The 17,869-nt window shown below is 40.3% G+C and overlaps 1 protein-coding gene across 3 annotated transcripts; it reads left to right on the forward strand.

The window, feature by feature from the left end:
* The first annotated feature begins 954 nt into the window (after positions 1-954).
* Positions 955-13,363, forward strand: DNAJC22 (DnaJ heat shock protein family (Hsp40) member C22). 3 transcript variants are annotated; one of them, XM_020966335.2, is made up of 4 exons: positions 955-1,122; positions 1,992-2,907; positions 7,490-7,553; positions 12,866-12,951. In XM_020966335.2, exons 2-3 carry the CDS (start codon positions 2,071-2,073, stop codon positions 7,550-7,552), a joined length of 900 nt encoding a protein of 299 aa, XP_020821994.1. In that variant the 5' UTR covers positions 955-1,122; positions 1,992-2,070; the 3' UTR covers position 7,553; positions 12,866-12,951. The 3 variants fall into 3 exon arrangements, with proteins under 3 accessions (XP_020821994.1, XP_078005216.1, XP_078005217.1); XM_078149090.1 differs by lacking the exons at positions 7,490-7,553; positions 12,866-12,951 and having other exon boundaries at positions 1,992-3,353; XM_078149091.1 differs by lacking the exons at positions 955-1,122; positions 7,490-7,553 and having other exon boundaries at positions 2,036-2,907; positions 12,866-13,363.
* The last annotated feature ends 4,506 nt before the right edge of the window (positions 13,364-17,869 follow it).

Here is a 17,869-nt window from a genome sequence, read left to right on the forward strand (position 1 = left end):
CATTGTTTTTTTACCATGAATCTAGCACAGAGCTCTCTAAAAGTGCCAGCTCTGCCAATTTCTTGCCTTTATTTGTGCTTCGCAATATTAATATTACAATAATTAGTATTATCTTTCTTTGTGTGAATCTTTTTAAGTGCCTTGTCCATTTTACGAGAGATAGCTTAGTTAAAACTAGCTGATATAATTAATAAATCCACTTAACTGGGTACACTTAAATTGCAATGCTGTACAAATGAAATACAATGAAATCAAATGAATGAGTGTGTCGCTGTCAACTGTTCCACCATGTGGAACTCCTTTTCCCTTGGGATAATTTATTTGCCATATGTGGCACATGACCATCTGACATTCAGGCTTAGTGAAAACAATCGATCAGTCAATCAAATATTTATTAAGTACCTACTATGTGCCAGGCATTATGCTAAGAACACTAATGCTAATTTGTATATTAATTATTAGTAAGTACTAATTTATTATTTTAAAGTAGAGCTTCTAATATTTTCTTCCTACACCCCAAATGGTTTATCTTGCACACCCTGATTAGGTGTATTTACAGCACTGTGGAGACCGCTGTCATCTCAAACTAACCGGCTGAGGCAGTGACAGGAAACTGGAGCAGAGGGAGTGAGGAAAAGAGGAGAGGGTAGCCCAGACTTGAGGCAGGCAGGTGGAGGGTCAGAGAAAGCACCGAATGTTTACTTACATCAATCGGTTAGTACACACTCTAAAAAAAAAAAGAAGAGAGTGAAGAGAAGGGAAGGAGGAAAGCTTATGGAAAGTAGATAGCTCTCAAAGAAGAGGGAAGAAGGAGGAGGGGTGGATTAGGTTGGGGGAAGAGTCAGGGAAAGCTAGGACTAGATGACCTCTGCTCATAGAATCATCGGCTGAGATGTACAAAGTCCAACCAGAGGAGAGAATTTGAAGAGCTAGAGAGTGAATAGGCTGCTGCTTCTGTGACCTAAGGGAGCCAAAGATAAGCTGAAAAGAACCTCGACCCAGACTGTTGAATCTTTTCTCAACTGACTACCCTTTTTACACATTTAGTGGAGTGGGGCAGGAAGAGCAGTGATACTTCTCCCCTAGGTCTGTCATCCTAGAGATTTTCTCAGCCTGGGTCAGGTAGGTCATAATTGGGCCTGAGAGAGTGGGAAGCCTGGAATGGAGGTAGGGGAGGGAGAATGAGCCTGAAGTTGGGCGGAATAGATCTTGGGTATTGGTTTAAGGTAGAAATGTGGTCATAGTACCACTGTTTTCCAAGGTTTCTTCAGTGGAAAAGCTTCTGTGTCCTTCAGTGAGGCCTAACTCCTAGAAAGAACCTTTTCTCCCTACCCTTGTCTGATGGGACTTGAAGTGAAAACTGCCAGAGCATAAAAAAAGGTTGTTTAGCCCTATGACTCAATCTGATGCTGCTAGGCTGGGCCCAGAATGTGGAGAAATGTTGGAAGCTGTGGGGGGAGGAAGACCGTATATGATGAGAGAAGCCATAGACTCAAGCTATGAATTGGGGTTTTTAAAGGTGTTTATAGTTTTGGGGAAACCATTGAAAGATTTTCCACATGGTGGATGTAATTGGTGGTTTAGATAATCTAAGCATACCTAATAATACCTAGATGGATGATTTAGCAAAATTAAGTTGGGAGCCTGCAATTTAAACTTGTTCCTCTCCATGCATGAGCCTCCTTCCATTACTGAATTGAATGAATTTTAAAATACCCCTGCCCTTGGGTTCGACAGGTGGTGGTGGTAAAGACAAGAACTGGTAAAACAAGGTAAGTTTAAAGGACAATAGGATGGAAGGAAGGAGATCATGGTATTTAGGAAGGTTTAAGAAATCCCAGGCTTAGCCTTTGGTGGGACTAATGTTGAAAGAAAAGTGATGTGGGTACAACAAAGAACCTGGACATAGCCATCTAACTTTACTATTAGTACTCTCTCCTCCAGAGGCTGAGGATTCCTCTTGACTCAGATGGTATCATGTTTCTTTCAAGGGCTCAAGCATTACCGAACTCTGAATTATCTGAATTGTGAATGGACCTGTGAAGCTTCTGAGATCCCTTCCCTAAGCAAATGGCCAAGGGGCTATTGGTAACCTATGCTCTTTGGGCAACAGGGGGCCCTGTTGGGCTCCATCATCTATACCTGGGGCGTGATAGCCATGCCTTGTTATGGATGCTTACTTTGGGAGGAGGTGGGTTGGGTTGGCTCTTGGAGTTCTGGAAACTCCCCAGCTTTGTGGCACAAGCCAATCAAGCCCGGGAGCAAAGGAGGAACCATGAAGAACTCATACCCAGTCTAAGTCCATTGCGCTTTGTTGCCCAGATCCTGGTGGGCATCTATTTTGGCTTTGTGGCCTTGATTAGCCTGTCATTCATGACCAGCTTCTACGTGGTAGGTCTTCCATTAGCTGTTGGTTTAGGGGTATTGTTAGTGGCCACTGTGGGCAACCAGACTTCAGACTTTAAGAGTACTTTAGGGGCAGCATTTTTTACCTCTCCTCTTTTCTATGGCCGCCCCATAGCCATTCTGCCCATTAGCTTGACTGCCAGCATCACAGCACAGAGACACCGCCGCTACAAAGCCCCTTTGGGGGCTGAGACTCTCACTCTTCGGCTCTACCGCCTGGGACTTGCTTACCTGGCTTTCACGGGCCCTGTAGCCTACAGCATCTTCTGCAACGTGGCTGCCACTCTCCAATGTGTAACAGAGGTCCTTGGCTCCTTCTTGTATTGGTTCACCTTCTTCCCTGTCTTCAGCCACATCGTGGAGTCTATCCTTATCCTACCTTACCAGGTCTGGCTTCTGGTGGGGAATCCTGGTTTCGTCAGTGTCTCCTTTCAGGAGTGGGAGAAGCTGTTCGAGTTTGTCAGAAGCTTTCAGGATGAGAAACAGCAGCTAGCTTACCAAGTAAAGTTTTCTGGGTTTTGTTTTGGTTTGGTTTTGAATTTGCCTAAGCCTGTGCTTCAAGGCAAGGGTTTGGACTAGTTAATGTCTTCTTAGAGCTGATGATTCTTATATGGCAGTATTGTGCTCGCATCTGCCAAAACCAATTCAATAAACATTTATTAAGCACCTACTATGTGCATAACACTACAAAAATACAATAGTATCAGCCCTCTAGGATTAGTCTATTGAGGAAATAAAACATGTACACAGATTAAAAAAAACCGCCACCACAACAAGGTAATTTGAGAAGTGGAAGATCACTAATAACTTGGGAAGTCATCCGGAAGACTTCATTAGAGGAGGTGGCATCTGAGTTAATCCTTGAATGATGACAAAGTTTCTGAGAAGCTAAGATGAGGAAGGAATACATTCCTGAAATGGGGTAGAACTTATTGTGAATAAACCACAGAAAGTATGCCCAAGGAAGAATCTAGTTGAGTTTAGCTCCTGGGAGGGAAGGGTGATCAATTGAGTCTCCCATCCATTTAATGAAGTTGCACGATGTACTGGGCAGGTAACAGCTACAGTGAGTTGTTAAGGTTTAAGGTTTTGCCCTCTTTCGGACTTTGAATGGTTGTATTAATAGCTTGTAAAGGGCACAAAACATGGAGGGGTTCACATCTTGAGTATGTTCACAGACTATAAAGATTATAAAAGTAGAATTGGTCCATTTGAATCTTGTAAAAGTTTTCTGACTTGATGGGCCAGTGTAAAGAAGTGTTCCTTTAGAAAGAATAAGAAGTTCCACAATCAACACGATGGAATTATAGGGTTGCTGTTTATTGGCTAAAGGATTAGCCATTGCTCTGATGGCCTTAAAAACATGTCAAGAGCAAGATTTCAGAAAGTCTGTTCTGGCAGTAGAGAGAGAGAGAGAGCTAGCTATGGAAGAAAATCACAGCTCTCAAAAGGAAGCGTTCTTCCACTCTTCTCTCGTACCTCTTTTAGAATGTGGGGTGGAAAGAAGGAGATTTATTTCTCTCTTCCTCATTCATAGGCAATAACATCTTATAATAGTGCAATTTACCTAGGAGGAGATGCTGCATACAGCAGAAAGCAGGCCCCCAGAATCTAGCTGGAGAGTCAGGTTGAGCTGTGGAAAGGAGCTGGCCTTGGGAGCCCAGCAGAGTGACCTTCCCAGCAGAAGAACATTAGAGGAGAAAAGATACCAGGGACCTGCAGCGCCAGCCAGAGGTGTGAGTTGCCTTGGCTGCCTGTGTTTCCTGCCTGTTTACCTCTCTACTAGTGAACACTATGTATGTGCCCACCTTTTCCACTGAGATATTATATGCATTTGTGGTAGAATGTGCCTCAGGTTTATGGAAGGGAGGGGGGATGTTTTGTAACTACTACTCTTTTTTTTATTTTTAAGCGATTTGGGGTTACATGACTTGCCCAGGCTCACACAGCTACTAAGTGTCAAGTGTTTGGTCTGAGGCCGGATTTGAACTCAGGTCCTCCTGACTTCAGGGCTGGTGCTCTATCCACTGCGCCACCTAGCTGCCCCTACTACTCTTACTATTCTGTTTAAAAGAATGAATTTGCTTTGAGCTAATTATGTCTTCTGGATGACTATTAAAGGTAGGGACATTGGTAGGGTGTGATGAACTATAGTTTTAGAAGTGCAGATCCACAGAGGACCCTGAACCCGGAGTAGTCATCTCTCAGAGGACCCCAGCCTGTGAATGAGAGTTGGTAGAAGGGGGTATTATGAGGTAAACCAATAAATCAATAAACATTTGTGAAGCACCTACTATGTGCCAGGCACTTTGCTAAACACTGGGGATATAAAAAGAGTCAAAAGATAGTCCTTGCTTTTAAGGAGCTTACAATCTAATGGGGAAACAACATGCAAACAAATATATATATATATATATATATATATATATATATATATATATTATATATATATATATATACATATATATATATATATATTATATACATATATATATATGTATATATATACACACACACACATATACACACATACATACACACACACACACACTATATATATATATATATATATATACATATATACAAAGCAAGCTGAGTGGGTGATAAGGCAGTGAGTGATTATGGCTATAGATGACTCATAGAGTTTGGAAAGCAAAGAAATAGAAAAGGAGAATAATAGCTTAGGGTAATAAATAGGAAATAATTAGCAGAGGGAAAGTTAAAGGACATTCTGCACTGAATGTGTTTCCTCATACGAGGGATGAACATAGAGATTTTATTTTGGCGTTGATAATATCTTCCTGATGAAACATTTAATATAGTACTTTAAGATTTGCAAAGCAGTTTGTATATTACCTTCCTTAATTCTTAAATAATTCTGAGAGATAGAAGTTGTGAATAACTTGTCCAGGATCAGACATCCTATAAATGTTTGAGTGGGGATTTGAACCCAGGTCTTTCTGACTCTATGTACAGCCCTGGGGTGTGAACTATCCTTGATCTGGGTGATTTGATTCACAGCCAGTTTTGAGGCACCTGAGCTAATCTTTGGACTTTAGAAAAAGGAAGCTAGAGAGCTGGAGATGTGTTTGGAGGAGAAAGTTTATAGACATATAGATCCAATTTTTTTGGAAGCAACTTCATCATTAAGGAAAATGGTTCCTTTAGTGGACCATGCCGTCCCAGGAAAGGAGGAACCACAGTACTACAGAGATGCTATCAGCAAAGAGGTTCACGGACCAGTAAAAGAACTGTTGGTCCATGCCTCTTGGAAAGAGGAGGAATTTTGAATATTTATGAGTACCTGGACCATAGGAAGTTGTTCTAGAACCAAGCCAGAGTCAGAGGGGAGAAATGGCAAGGGATAAAGCCACAATGTAGAATAATAATGCATTTCTTACCCTCCTCTAAGACTATGAAATATGTAGACTGTGGGCCCAAGGGTAAAACAATCAACTCTTTAGTGATCCATGGTTCTCTCCCCTAGCCTTAATACCAGGGTAGTGCTATAAGTTTAAAGGATCATATAGACACCTGGAGGTAAAAGGATTCACTGTAAGGAGTGGATTTTGACCTCCTAACTCCCCAAACTGCTTCCTCCTTGGTGACAGTGGTGAAGGTTCTCAACCTTAAGATAAGAGCATGGGTCTGCAGGATTGTATAGGTTACTAGGAAAAGTAGAAGCTCGCAGGATAGAGAAGAGTTGTCTTGACTGTGGACTCAAGAGCAAATCCTTTTAAGTCTTTATGTTTTCAGCTGGGTTAAATGAAACCTGTCCTGTGTATGATGTATTGTTAGCTAGAGTACTTGCATATGATCTGAGGAGTCTTTGACCTTTTCTGTAAAGACCTGGGCATAAGCTATATTTTGATATTGCCAAAGGAAGTCCTGGTATGGTAGAGAAAAGCTTTAAAAAAGTGATTTTTGAGATTCTCCTAAAATTGAAGCTGGTTTCAGTATAGGACAGAGCTTCTGTCCTAAGCTACAGCTTAAAATATGATGGAAGATGAAGTGCTAAGTTGTAGAAATAGCTAGTGGCCCAGAATATGGGATACATGATGGGAAGTAGTTTGAAATAACACTGGAAAGGTTTTATTCTTTCTATCTATCTATCTATCTATCTATCTATCTATCTATCTATCTATCTGTCTGTCTGTCTATTGTTGGAAAGCCGGATTCCAGAGAGCAGAGGGGGATAGATTCATGTTTAAGGAATGAGAGAGAGAAAAAAATGAATTCAGGAGTGAAGACTAAAGAAGGAAAATCTGGAAAAATGGTGTCATGGAAACCAAGGGAGGAATTGTTGCCAGTAGTGTCAAAAGCTACAGAGAGATAGAAGATGAGCACAGATATTTAACAGCTAAGAGGTCATTTGGTAACCTTTGAGAAAGCAGTATCAGTAGAGTGGTGTAGCTACATTTCAAGGAGCTGAGAAGTGAGTGGAAAGAAAAGGCAGTGAGTGATTATTGCTATAAATGACTCAAGGAGTTTGTCAGTGAAAGAAATAGAGAGAACAGTAGCTTGAGATGATGAAAGGGTCCACTGAAGGGTTTTTGTGTGTTTGTGTATGTGTGTGTTCCATTTATTCTCTTAAAAACCCCAAACATTTTATTGATGCCTTTTGTTTTTATGCCATTTTCATTTCCCATCCACCCCTCCAGATTGAATTATCCTTTGTGACAAAGAAAAGACAGTGAAACAAAAACATCTAATGTAGAGGAGGGTTATAATATTGTTTGTTTGTTTTTTGCTAGGCAATGGAGTTAAGTGACTTGTCCAGGGTCACACAGCTAGTGAATGTTATATGCCTGAGGTCGGATTTGAACTCAGGTCCTCCTGACTCTGGGGCTGGTGCTCCATCCACTGCACCACCTAGCTGCCCCACAGGGTGTATTTTGTATATAATATTCTGTCCTAGTGGTCTTCTACCCTAAGGGAAGAGATAGGTTGTAATATTTCATTTCTGGAATCTTAATTTTTTTTTCAACTTTCACTGATCTTTTCTTTTACAGTAGTGTAGTTATTGTGTATGTTTGTAGCAAGACTCTGTACTTACTCTCCCATCTCACACTTGGATTAACAGGATAGGTTCCCAGAGTTCAGCTGGTTACATCTCCCCATCATGGTTTTTGGGATACCACTATGAGGTAATGGGATTCTTCTGTTTCTTTTGTTTTGTTTTGTTTTTGGTGAGGCAGTGGGGTTAAGTGACTTGCCCTGGGTCACACAGCTAGTTAAGTGTTATGTGTCTGAGGCCGAATTTGAACTCAGGTCCTCCTGAATCCAGGGCACTGCGCCACTTAGCTGCCCCCAGGTTCTTTTGTTTCTATTGTCTTGAGTCCCCATTTAGGTGTATTTCTTCCAAAATCAATTAATTATCTTTTCCTTATCCTTGATACTATTGATCAGTTACCCATTATCAATTTAACTAGTTAATACCTTAGTATCATTGATAATCTATTAACATGAATTGGCTTTTACAAAGGGATATTTACCAAGAAGAATAAGCAGGAACAGAAGCTTAGACACATTCCCCTCTCTCCAAACTGGTGGCATATTCTCCCCTCCACCATCTTGGTCCCTGGGGAGACTGGATTCAGACTTAAAGCAGCTACTATTCACGTCACTTCTAGATGTGGCATAGCCAATGAATAAGTTTCTCCCCATTGCTTGCAAGACACAGTACTTCAATTGCTGGGTCAATGCACTGCTAGGCTAGGTCAAACATGTTGCTGCTCAGGTTGAGTCCTTCCTGGGCTTCAGCACTGTACATCTGATGACTTTTTTGACCTTCTGAGACCTCAGAACGCCAAAGGAAAGAAGATAGATGGAGGAAGCAGCCCCATCCTAGTCATAGACTTGCTTATGGGTTCCCCAGCTGACTTGGTGGGAAGGAAGGACGCCTTCTCAGGGGTCTGTTAGCACTCAGAATATAATCCCTATACCTTGCAGCAGGAAGGAGAGGTCAAGCTCCTCAGGTGGACCTCTTTTGTATATACACTAAGTTAAGGCTGAGCAGCCAATTAAAAGGCTTTTTTTCATCAGGTAGAAAGTGGACAGGAAACAATCACAGCATACCTGCTTGTGCTTTGCATCAGAAGCAAGACTCCTCCATTGCATGTCATCACATACTTCCAGGAGTAGGCTCATACAGTCCCCCTATTTGGATTGGCAACAGGCAGCACCTCATGCCCATGCACCCAGAACTAGGCCATTATTGGCTAACTTCATCTCCCTTCAATCCCCATTGTTCCTTTGGTTCCATTTATTTCAGTCTTTTTGTACAAATCTCCCCATGTTTCTCTGAATTCCTTATATTTCCTCACTGCACAATAACATCCCATTACATTCATAAACCATTATTTTTTTCCAGCTACACCCCCATCAGTGACACAATGGATAGAGTGCTGGACCTGGAGTCAGGAAGTCCTCACTTCAAATTATACCATAGACACTTACTAGCTGTGCGATTGTGGGCAAGTCACTTAATCTCTGATTGTATCAGTTTCCTCATCTGTGAAATGGGAATAATATTAATATATGCCTCCCAGGATTGTCGCAAGGATAAGATGAGATAATATTCATAAAGTACTATATAAATGCTAATGTTGTTATTATTATTGTTAATTTGGGGGCATCTACTCTGTATTGCTCTGAATATTTTGGTATACTGGAACTTAGTTTCTGTCTTGACTCCTTTGGGGATATATAACTAGTAGTGGGATTTCTGAATCAAAGGCTATGGATAGTTTAGTCACTTTTCTTGTATAATTTCAAACTGAAATCTAAAACGATTGGGCTACTTCACAGTTCCATCAACAGAGAAGTAGTGTTCCTATCTTGTCATAGCTCCTCCAGCATTGATTGAATGTTTCCACATTTTTTCATCTTTGACAATTTGCATGGTATGAGGCGGAATGTCAAGTGTTTTAATTGCAATGGTTACAAGTAATACAATGATCGCAGTTAATGAAAAATATTAATGATTTAGAGCATGTTTTGATGTCAAATTTGCAGTTCTTCTTTTGAAAACTTTATACTCTTTGATCATTTATCTACTGAGAAATTGTTCTTGGAGTTACAAATCTATGTCAGATTTTTGGATATCAGACTTAACAATGAAACTTGATACCAAAACCCCTCCACCCACCTACTTTACGATTCCTCTTCTAATTCTATTTGAATTTTTTTTTAAGGATGGAGAAACCAGACCGTGTTAGTAGGCAATGGGAAAGGAGCCAGTAAATAGAGACTGGAGATGAAAGAAGGAATGATCAATGAGATAATCTGAAGGAGATAACATTCAAGGAAACAAGTAGAAAAGCGATGAGAAGGGCTAGGCAAGTGAAGATATAGAGGGGGTGTAAGGGTAGGTAGGGTAAATAAGGGAGTGCTCAAAAGAAGGCCTCGATTTCCTCAATAAAGTAAGCAGAGAGCTTATCTGCTGAGAGACAATGGCAAGGTTGATTTGAAGAAAGAGAACAGTTTGGAAAAACCACCAGTAGCATCAATCAAAGAAGAATAAAAAGATTATTTTGCATTGGTAAGCACAAAGTTGAGATTGGATATCACAAATCTGTAGCATTTCCAGTTGACCTGGTTGCATGACTTCTTCCAGACTATGACTTAGAAGGAAAACCATTTCTCTAAGGTTCCTGAGCATAGGATTAGGTGATAAACTCCCATAAGCCAGTTTATCCCTATGGGTATTTACAAGTGGGAGCTAACATCAATGGATCTATGATCTTATTGATGCCAGTTCTCCCTTAAATGGTGGGATTGCTACTCATCCTTGCCTCCTCATCTTTCTACTGTTTCTTTCTTTCTTTCTTTCTTTCTTTCTTTCTTTCTTTCTTTCTTTCTTTCTTTCTTTCTTTCTTTCTTTCTTTCTTTCTTTCTTTCTTATGTTCTACTCTTGTCCATATATCTGGGAAATCCTCATGGGAGTTGCATTTAACATGCTTCCTCTACATCTCTTGACCCTGTGCCAGGAAACAATGGAGCACACAAATTATCCATCCCTTGCTCTCATTGCATGACTGGTGTGGCCTTCCCCCCCCCCCACTCCAGCTCACCATTTTTACAGTCCTAGATCTCCTCTGTGATTTCCTTTATGTCACTTTTGGTACACAGTTTGTTGTTAGTTATATGCCTGGTATATAGTAGATGCTTGCTAAATACTTGTTGATTTATATGTGTGGCCTATTCATGCAAACTTTAAATCTATTGTCCTTTGGATGAAAAGTAATTAATACTTTAGAGACTATGGCATTCCATTATCCACACCTATAGATCATAACTGGAAGAAAATTGAGGTTGAAAAGATTAGCCTTTATTACATGTCGTTAAAAACACTGTACAGGGTCAGCTAGGTAGCACAGTGGATAGAGCACCAGCACAGAGTCAGGAAGACCTGAGTTCAAATCAGACACTTACTAGGTGTGTGACCCTGGGCAAGTTACTTAATTCCAATTGCCTTAACAACAACAATAACCACAACAAAACCACAACAAAAACAACACTGTACAGTTTCCAGCCTATTCTCTTCTTTCTATTCAATCTTGGGTCTAGTTCTCAATTAAGGCATAACACAGGGTAAGGTATAGTGTTTGCCACCGTCATATAGGATGTTCAGCACAAAATCCAAATGGAATATAATGAGGTTTTCCCATGCTCCTAATTGTAGATAGTATTTTGCTGATTATATCAAGCCCTGGAACACAGTACAGTCTCCTAAATGAGATCCATAACCATTCAAAAGAATTTTTGAACTATCCATGCAGGAAAAACCAAGTGCATGAAGAATGTCTATTGTCCAGACTGTGATAATGCAGTTACATGGACAACCCATAGAACTGGTGCCTTACTATTATAATAGTAATAATAATAACAATAATAATAATAGCTGATATTTATATAGCACTATGTGCCAGGCACTGTGCTAAGAACTTTAATAATAATAATACTAGCTAACACATATATAGCACTTACTATATACCGAGTACTATGCTAAGCATTTTACAATTTTAAAATGTTATCATCTCTTTTGATCTTTACAACAACCATGTGAGGAAGGTGCTATTATTATCTCCATTTTACAGATAAAGAAACTGAGGTTAAGTGACTTGCCCAGGGTCATACAGCTAATAAGTATCTGAGACCAGATTTGAACCTACATTTTCCTGACTTCAAGTCCAGTGCTCTAAGCCATTACACCATCCAGCTGCCCCTATATACATATCCAAGTTGGAATATAAGAAGACAAAACTAGGGGCAAATGCTGGTTTAAGAGTTTGTTTTCCTAAGACCATTCATCCTTGGGAAGAATGGGGCTCAATTCTCAAATTAAGGTCCCAACATACAGGTCTAGGGGAAGCTAGGTGGCACAGTGGATAGATAGCTGGGCCTGGAGTCAGGAAGACTTGAGTTCAAATTCAGCCTCAGACATTTACTGGCTGTGTGACCCTGGGCAAAGTCGTTTAACCTCTGTTTGCCTCGGTTTCTTCATCTATAAAATGAGGATAATAATAGCACCTATCTCCCAGGGTTGTTGTGAGGATCAATTGTAAAGCACTTAACACAGAGTCTGGCATATAGTAACCATCATATAAATGTTAGTTATCATTATTATTATTATTCCATTGCTCAAAAACTTTCAATGGTTCCCCATTGTCTATGGAATAAATTATAGACTTCTTAGCCCAGCATGGAAGGCTTTCCACCTTCTATCTCCAATCTGCCTGCCAGCTTTCTCTCACACTAGTCCCCCTGCTACATTCTATACTTCAGCAAAAGAGAACTATATCTAATGCTTTCCTACCTGTAAGCTTTTGCTAACATTGTTCCAATTCTTGGGATATTCTTCTTGCCCTTCTCTATGTGTTGACATCCTACCCATTTTTTTAAGGTCCAGTTTAAATGCTACCTCCTCCATGAAGTCTTTTGAGATTTCCCTTAGCTGAAAGTGATTCATTCAACTCTTGTTCAATGGATATTAATTAAGTACTTGTAATGGAAAAACTTTTTTTGAGCATTCTTTCTAAGGAAAGTTGTGTTCTGTTTTTGAAGTGATGAGGTAAACATAAACTTTAATTGTATGATTCTGCATATGGGCATGTATGTATAGATAGCTAGTTAATCCAGTGATTACTTCATAGTAATTTGGATGGAGCACCAAAAAACATACCATGCAATTGGGAACCTTTCTAAGTGATTAATGATAACTTTGGGATCATGGAATATACCAGCAAGCTCCATCTAGAGAACCTAGGTGAACAAATATTTGTTTAATGAAAAAAAAAAAGAGTTATCTGTCAACTATGGTGTCTAATACCATGGTCTACCACTCATTGTCCACTCATCCATCCAGAGCATGATACAAAATGGACTGTCTGGAGGGGCAACAATCATTGCCAACCCACATGATTCCACTTTGTCAGCTTCTTTTCTTTTCCCCAAGGTTTTGGGCCTTAGTGATGGGGCAACATCTGATGAAATCAACCGGAGCTATCGGGAATTAGTGAAGATTTGGCACCCAGATCACAACAGGCACCAAGTGGAGGAAGCTCAAAGACACTTCTTAGAGATCCAGACTGCTTATGAAATCCTCAGTAGGTCTAGGAAGTCCAGAGACTACTGACAAGTTGGAAAAGCAAGGCAGTGAGGTATTAAGAAGCCTGTCCTTTGCCATGGGCATTTCCTGGGAAACTCTATCTCTGCAGGTTTAGTTACTATATTTCTCCCAACAGAATCAAGGGAGAGGGTGGTGAATGAAGCTTCCATTGTTGGGGATGAAAAGACTTTATTGCGTTAGGAAATATTGATTTATGATAAAGTTTTTAATCTCATGGTTTTTGTTTTCTTTATTGTTTTTAAACCTTAAATAATGATAGCAAGGGGAATGCTATGAAAGATAAAAAAATAATTGATCTTTCATGACACACGTCATCTATTTTGGTCCCTCCTCCCCCATGCACTGGAGATGGCAGTTTTGGAAAGGTAAATTCAAGGAGTCTATTAACATTTGTTCATTTTTTGAGTGTCTTTTCTATGCAAGGCACTGTGCCAGGTACTTTTAAATATACAGAATAAAAACATGGTTTCTTCTAAAACCAGTACACAAATAAATGTGATGCAACACAAGAAGGTGCCGTGTGCCATGAGAGAAACAAAGTGCTATGAGAATTAGGAGGCAGAAATCATATCTGTTTGGGAGGATTAGAGAAAGCTTTAGTAATCCCACTACTTCCATATTTCACCCATTAAGTAGGACTATTGATTAACCAATCAACAAGGATGGATTAAGTGTTTAATATGTGTTAGGCAATATATTAGGGGCTAGGGATACAAAGATATAAATGAAGCAGTCCTGACTCCAAGAAGCTTGAATTCTATTAAGTATATCTGCGCTTGGAAGGAAATACAAAATACGGGGTATACCAAAAGTAATATTTGTTAGAGGGAAGGGAATCACCAGCAGTTTAGAGGATCAGGAAAACCTTCAAGTAAGCATAGGCTCTTGGGCTCAATTTTGAAGGAAGCTAGGAATACCAAGAGGCAAAGTGGAAGACAGGATGAATTCTAGGTGTGGAGAGCAAGCCTTTGCAAGAGCACAAAGATGGGAGATGGATTGTTGTTTGTAAGGAACAAAGCAGACTAATTTGACTAGACTGTAGAGTAAATGAAGAGGAGTAATGTGTCATAAGCCTGGAAAAGTAGGCTGGAGTTAGGTAATGAGAGCCTGAAATGTGAAACAGAGTTGTTTGTATTTGATCTATGGGATAATATGGAGCCAGGGCAGCTAAGTGGTGCAGTGGAACTCTTCTTGAGTCCAAATCTGGCCTCAGAGACTTACTAGCTATGTGACCCTGGGCAAGTCACTTAACCTGGTTTTTCTTCAGTTTTCTCATCTGTAAAATGAACTGGAGAAGGAAAAGGCAAACCATTCCAGTGTCTTTGCCAAGAAAACCCCAAATGGGGTCATGAAGAGTTGAATATGACTAAACAATATGGAGCCACTGGATTTTTTTGAGGAGGGGAGTGATATAGTTGGGCCTGTCCTTTAGGAATACTACTTGGTGGGCCATGTGGAACTAAGATGTCAAACATTTGATTAAAATGTAATTGGGGAATGTTTAACGAAATAATATGCAATGGAACATAGATAATGTTAATATATAGTTGTTTAAGTCAATGTGCATCCCACAGGGATCTTTATGTATGGTTTAGTGGCCCATTTCTATTTAAGTTTGAAACCATTGATGTGGAGGATGGATTGAAGATGGGAGACACTTGATCCAAGGAGACCAATTAGATAGCTATTGCAATAGTCTGAGAGAGATGATAATGAGTACCTGAACTAGGGTGGTAGCTTTGTGGGAATAGAGGTGGATATATTTGAGAGAAGTTGTGAACATATGCTTGGTTCTATTTAGCAACTAATTTTATGGGAAGGTAGGTAGGTAGAGTAAAGAATCGAGGAAACTTCAGAGTTTCAAGAATGGATGACTAGAAGAATGATGGTAACCTGGGAGAAAAAAGGGAAATCTGAGAGAGGGATGGGGTTTTTTTTGGGGGGAAGATAGATTCTGCAGGAATATTGGGAGAAATAAATGTATGTGTGACTTAGATACAAAAGGTTATATTATAAATAGAGGAATAAGGAAGAAATTAACTTTAGGACCTATGGATTCATGACCAAACAAGGGACAGAGAAGATTACCGAAGGTAAACGGACAATTTTGCTTCCATAACACTAAAAAGTTTTTGCACAAGCAAAACCAAAGCAGCTAATATTAGAAGAGAAACAGCCAACTGGGAGAAACTGTCTGTAGCAAGTTTCTCTGATAATATGAAAATCTTCTCTAAATCAATAAGAATTAAAGAAATGAAAATCAAGGCAACTCTGAGGTTCTATCTCATATCTACCAGACTGGCAAAATTGACAATTAAAGAAAATTACAAAGGTTGGATGGACTGCTGGAAAATAAACGCATTAATATACTCTCGGTAGAGCCAACTGTTGGAAAGCAGTTTGGAGCTATGGCCCAAAAGTCACTAAACCGTGAGTATCCTTTGACCTAGCATCAGAACCCAGAGGTCTCCAGAGGAGAAAATGAGGCTGGTGACTTTGTACAACCCTCCCTCACTTAAATCCAATTCCCTTGCTAGTCATCTTCCTGATGCCGTGATTCTGATCTAGAACAAAGTACAAGCAACAACAATACTGCTAGGGCTATACTTCAAAGAGATGGAAGAAAGAGGAAAATGACTCATATATAAAAAAAATTTGTAGCATCTCTTTTTTGTGGTGGCAAAGAATTTGAAACTAAGGATATGCCTATTAACTGGGGAGTGGTCAAACAAATTATGGTACAATGAATGTAATGGAATACTATCATGCCTTAAGAAATGATGAAAGGGATGGTTTTGGAGAAGCTGAAAGAACTAATTTGGAGTGAAGTGAGAAGAACAAAGAGAATGATTTATGTCATAACAACATTTTAAAAAGAACAACTTTGAAATACTTAGTATCTCTGATCATCAACACAAGGACTAACTATGATTCCAGGACAGATGATGAAGCATACTACCCATCTCCTCACAGAGCTGTGATGGACTCAAGATGAGGAATGAAACATAAATTTTTGGACATAAGCAGTGTGGGAATTGGTTTTACTTGACCACATATATTTATCACAAGGGTTTGCTTTTTCTTTTTCCAATGTGTGTATGTGTATGTGGGGGTTGGAGAGGCTAGGTAGGAAGAGGAAATGCTTCTTACATTTTTTTAAAGGTGGGGCTGAGATCTTGGGAGGCTCAACTGTCCCTCAGGCTTATTTTTTTTAAGGGTCAGGAGTTTTATTTTTCTCCTTATATCTTTTGCATGTAGTAGGTACATAATACAATTTTATGGATTACATGAAGATCTGTGTAGCAAGTCTTTATCTGACTTAGGGTTGGAAAGTTCATTTGACTCCCATCAGTTCCTGATTGTCAGTCTGCAGTGACAAGAAGACTCAGACATTGAGCGGCCCTTTGATTGACAGAGAAAGCTGTGGTCATGCTTTCCCCCACTCATTGTCTATTTCTTGGATTCATCTTGAGAAGCAGTGTGGTGTGGACAGAAGAGCAGTCTTAGAGTTAGGAGAACTGGGTTGGAGTCTCTCAGTGGAGGCTAGATGATGACTTGCTGGGGCCAAGTTCAGAGGCCTACTTCTTTCCCTTGAGCAGGATGCACTGAACCTGGGTGATGGTTCCAGGCAAAGGTTGCCCTAGGGCCCAAGGCCATTGCCATGGGCCCCATGCTGTAGCTGCTTCCCCTCCCTCCTCCTTCCTTTCCCAGGTGAAGGAGGGTGCAATCAAAGGTGAGGGGGAAAAAGTGAAACTCTTCTCCTACGAGAGGGGTTAACAATACCCTCTTGACTCAAGGGAAGGGTGTGACCAGGGTTGTAAGGAGGTGTTTCGAAACTCCTTAATGATCAATCACAAAACCTCCAGACTCTGCCAAGATATTTTTAGCTGTTCTAACTTTTCCCTGTAACCTCCATGAAGGAGAATTCAGGGGTGCAGAGGGAAGGGAGTATGTAAGCCTCAGGGAACCAAAAAACAACTGCATTTTCCCCAATTCTCTAGCACGGAGAGCACTGACAGAATTGGGCATACACTTCTGCATAGGGCATCTGTCTTTGTCCTCTATGCTGAGGAAGGTGTACCCAGGTCCATGACCTCAAACCGACCCAGTGGACTGATAGCCTGAGAGCCTCAGGCCAAGTGTGAGACAGCTTCATAACTGTCTGCCTGAAAAGCACCTCCAAGCCTTGGTGCTTGGAGAGCGACCCCAACTGCAGAGCAAGAAAAGCGGGGCTGGGGGGTTGGGGAGAGGCTTACATACCTTCAAGTCTTGGCTAGAGAAGAACTTGGGGTTAGGCAGTTTCTCCACACGGGCCACCAAAATGATGAGGTTTAGGTGTTTAGGGGTGCTGGGACTCCAAAATCAGAACACGCAGGTCCTGTCCAAAAGAATTCGACCCAAGCCCTCTTTCAGCCAAAGACAAGGTTTATTAGAATATCTGTCATATTGGGCAGACTCTTAAGGGGTCTGAACATTAGTAAGCTATTGGCTAGATTATAAGAATCTAAGCCCAGGCTTATTTTTTAATGTTGATTTAAAAAAAAAAACATGTAACAAGGGGCTGTACTATGCATTCCATGGAGCATACTCACAGTTGCCTTTTCTGGTTCTGGTCACCTACTTTGGGGCTGCTTCTTGCTACATAGTGATGAAGTGCTAAAAGGATTTGATATTTTAGTAAGATATGACAAACCCAGTGTGGCCCTTAGCTTCCATCCTGCCCAGTTTTAGATATAATAGACACTTTTCAACAAATACTTTTTACAAACATCTCTTGAAAGATTCTATATAGATTTTAACACAAAGGTTATGCTTTTTAAGCAATATAAT

This window comes from Phascolarctos cinereus, unplaced genomic scaffold, assembly GCF_003287225.1.
Source record: "Phascolarctos cinereus isolate Bilbo 61053 unplaced genomic scaffold, phaCin_HiC Scaffold_1;HRSCAF=81, whole genome shotgun sequence".
In the NCBI taxonomy this organism is placed as follows: Eukaryota; Metazoa; Chordata; class Mammalia; order Diprotodontia; family Phascolarctidae; genus Phascolarctos; species Phascolarctos cinereus.

Bases quoted from the DNA above. Each gene is read 5' to 3' on its own strand.
- DNAJC22 (XM_078149091.1), top strand. From the start codon at position 2,071: ATGGCCAAGGGGCTATTGGTAACCTATGCTCTTTGGGCAACAGGGGGC. The intron at 2,908-12,865 runs GTAAAGTTTTCT...CTTTTCCCCAAG, and splicing joins AACAGCAGCTAGCTTACCAA to GTTTTGGGCCTTAGTGATGG.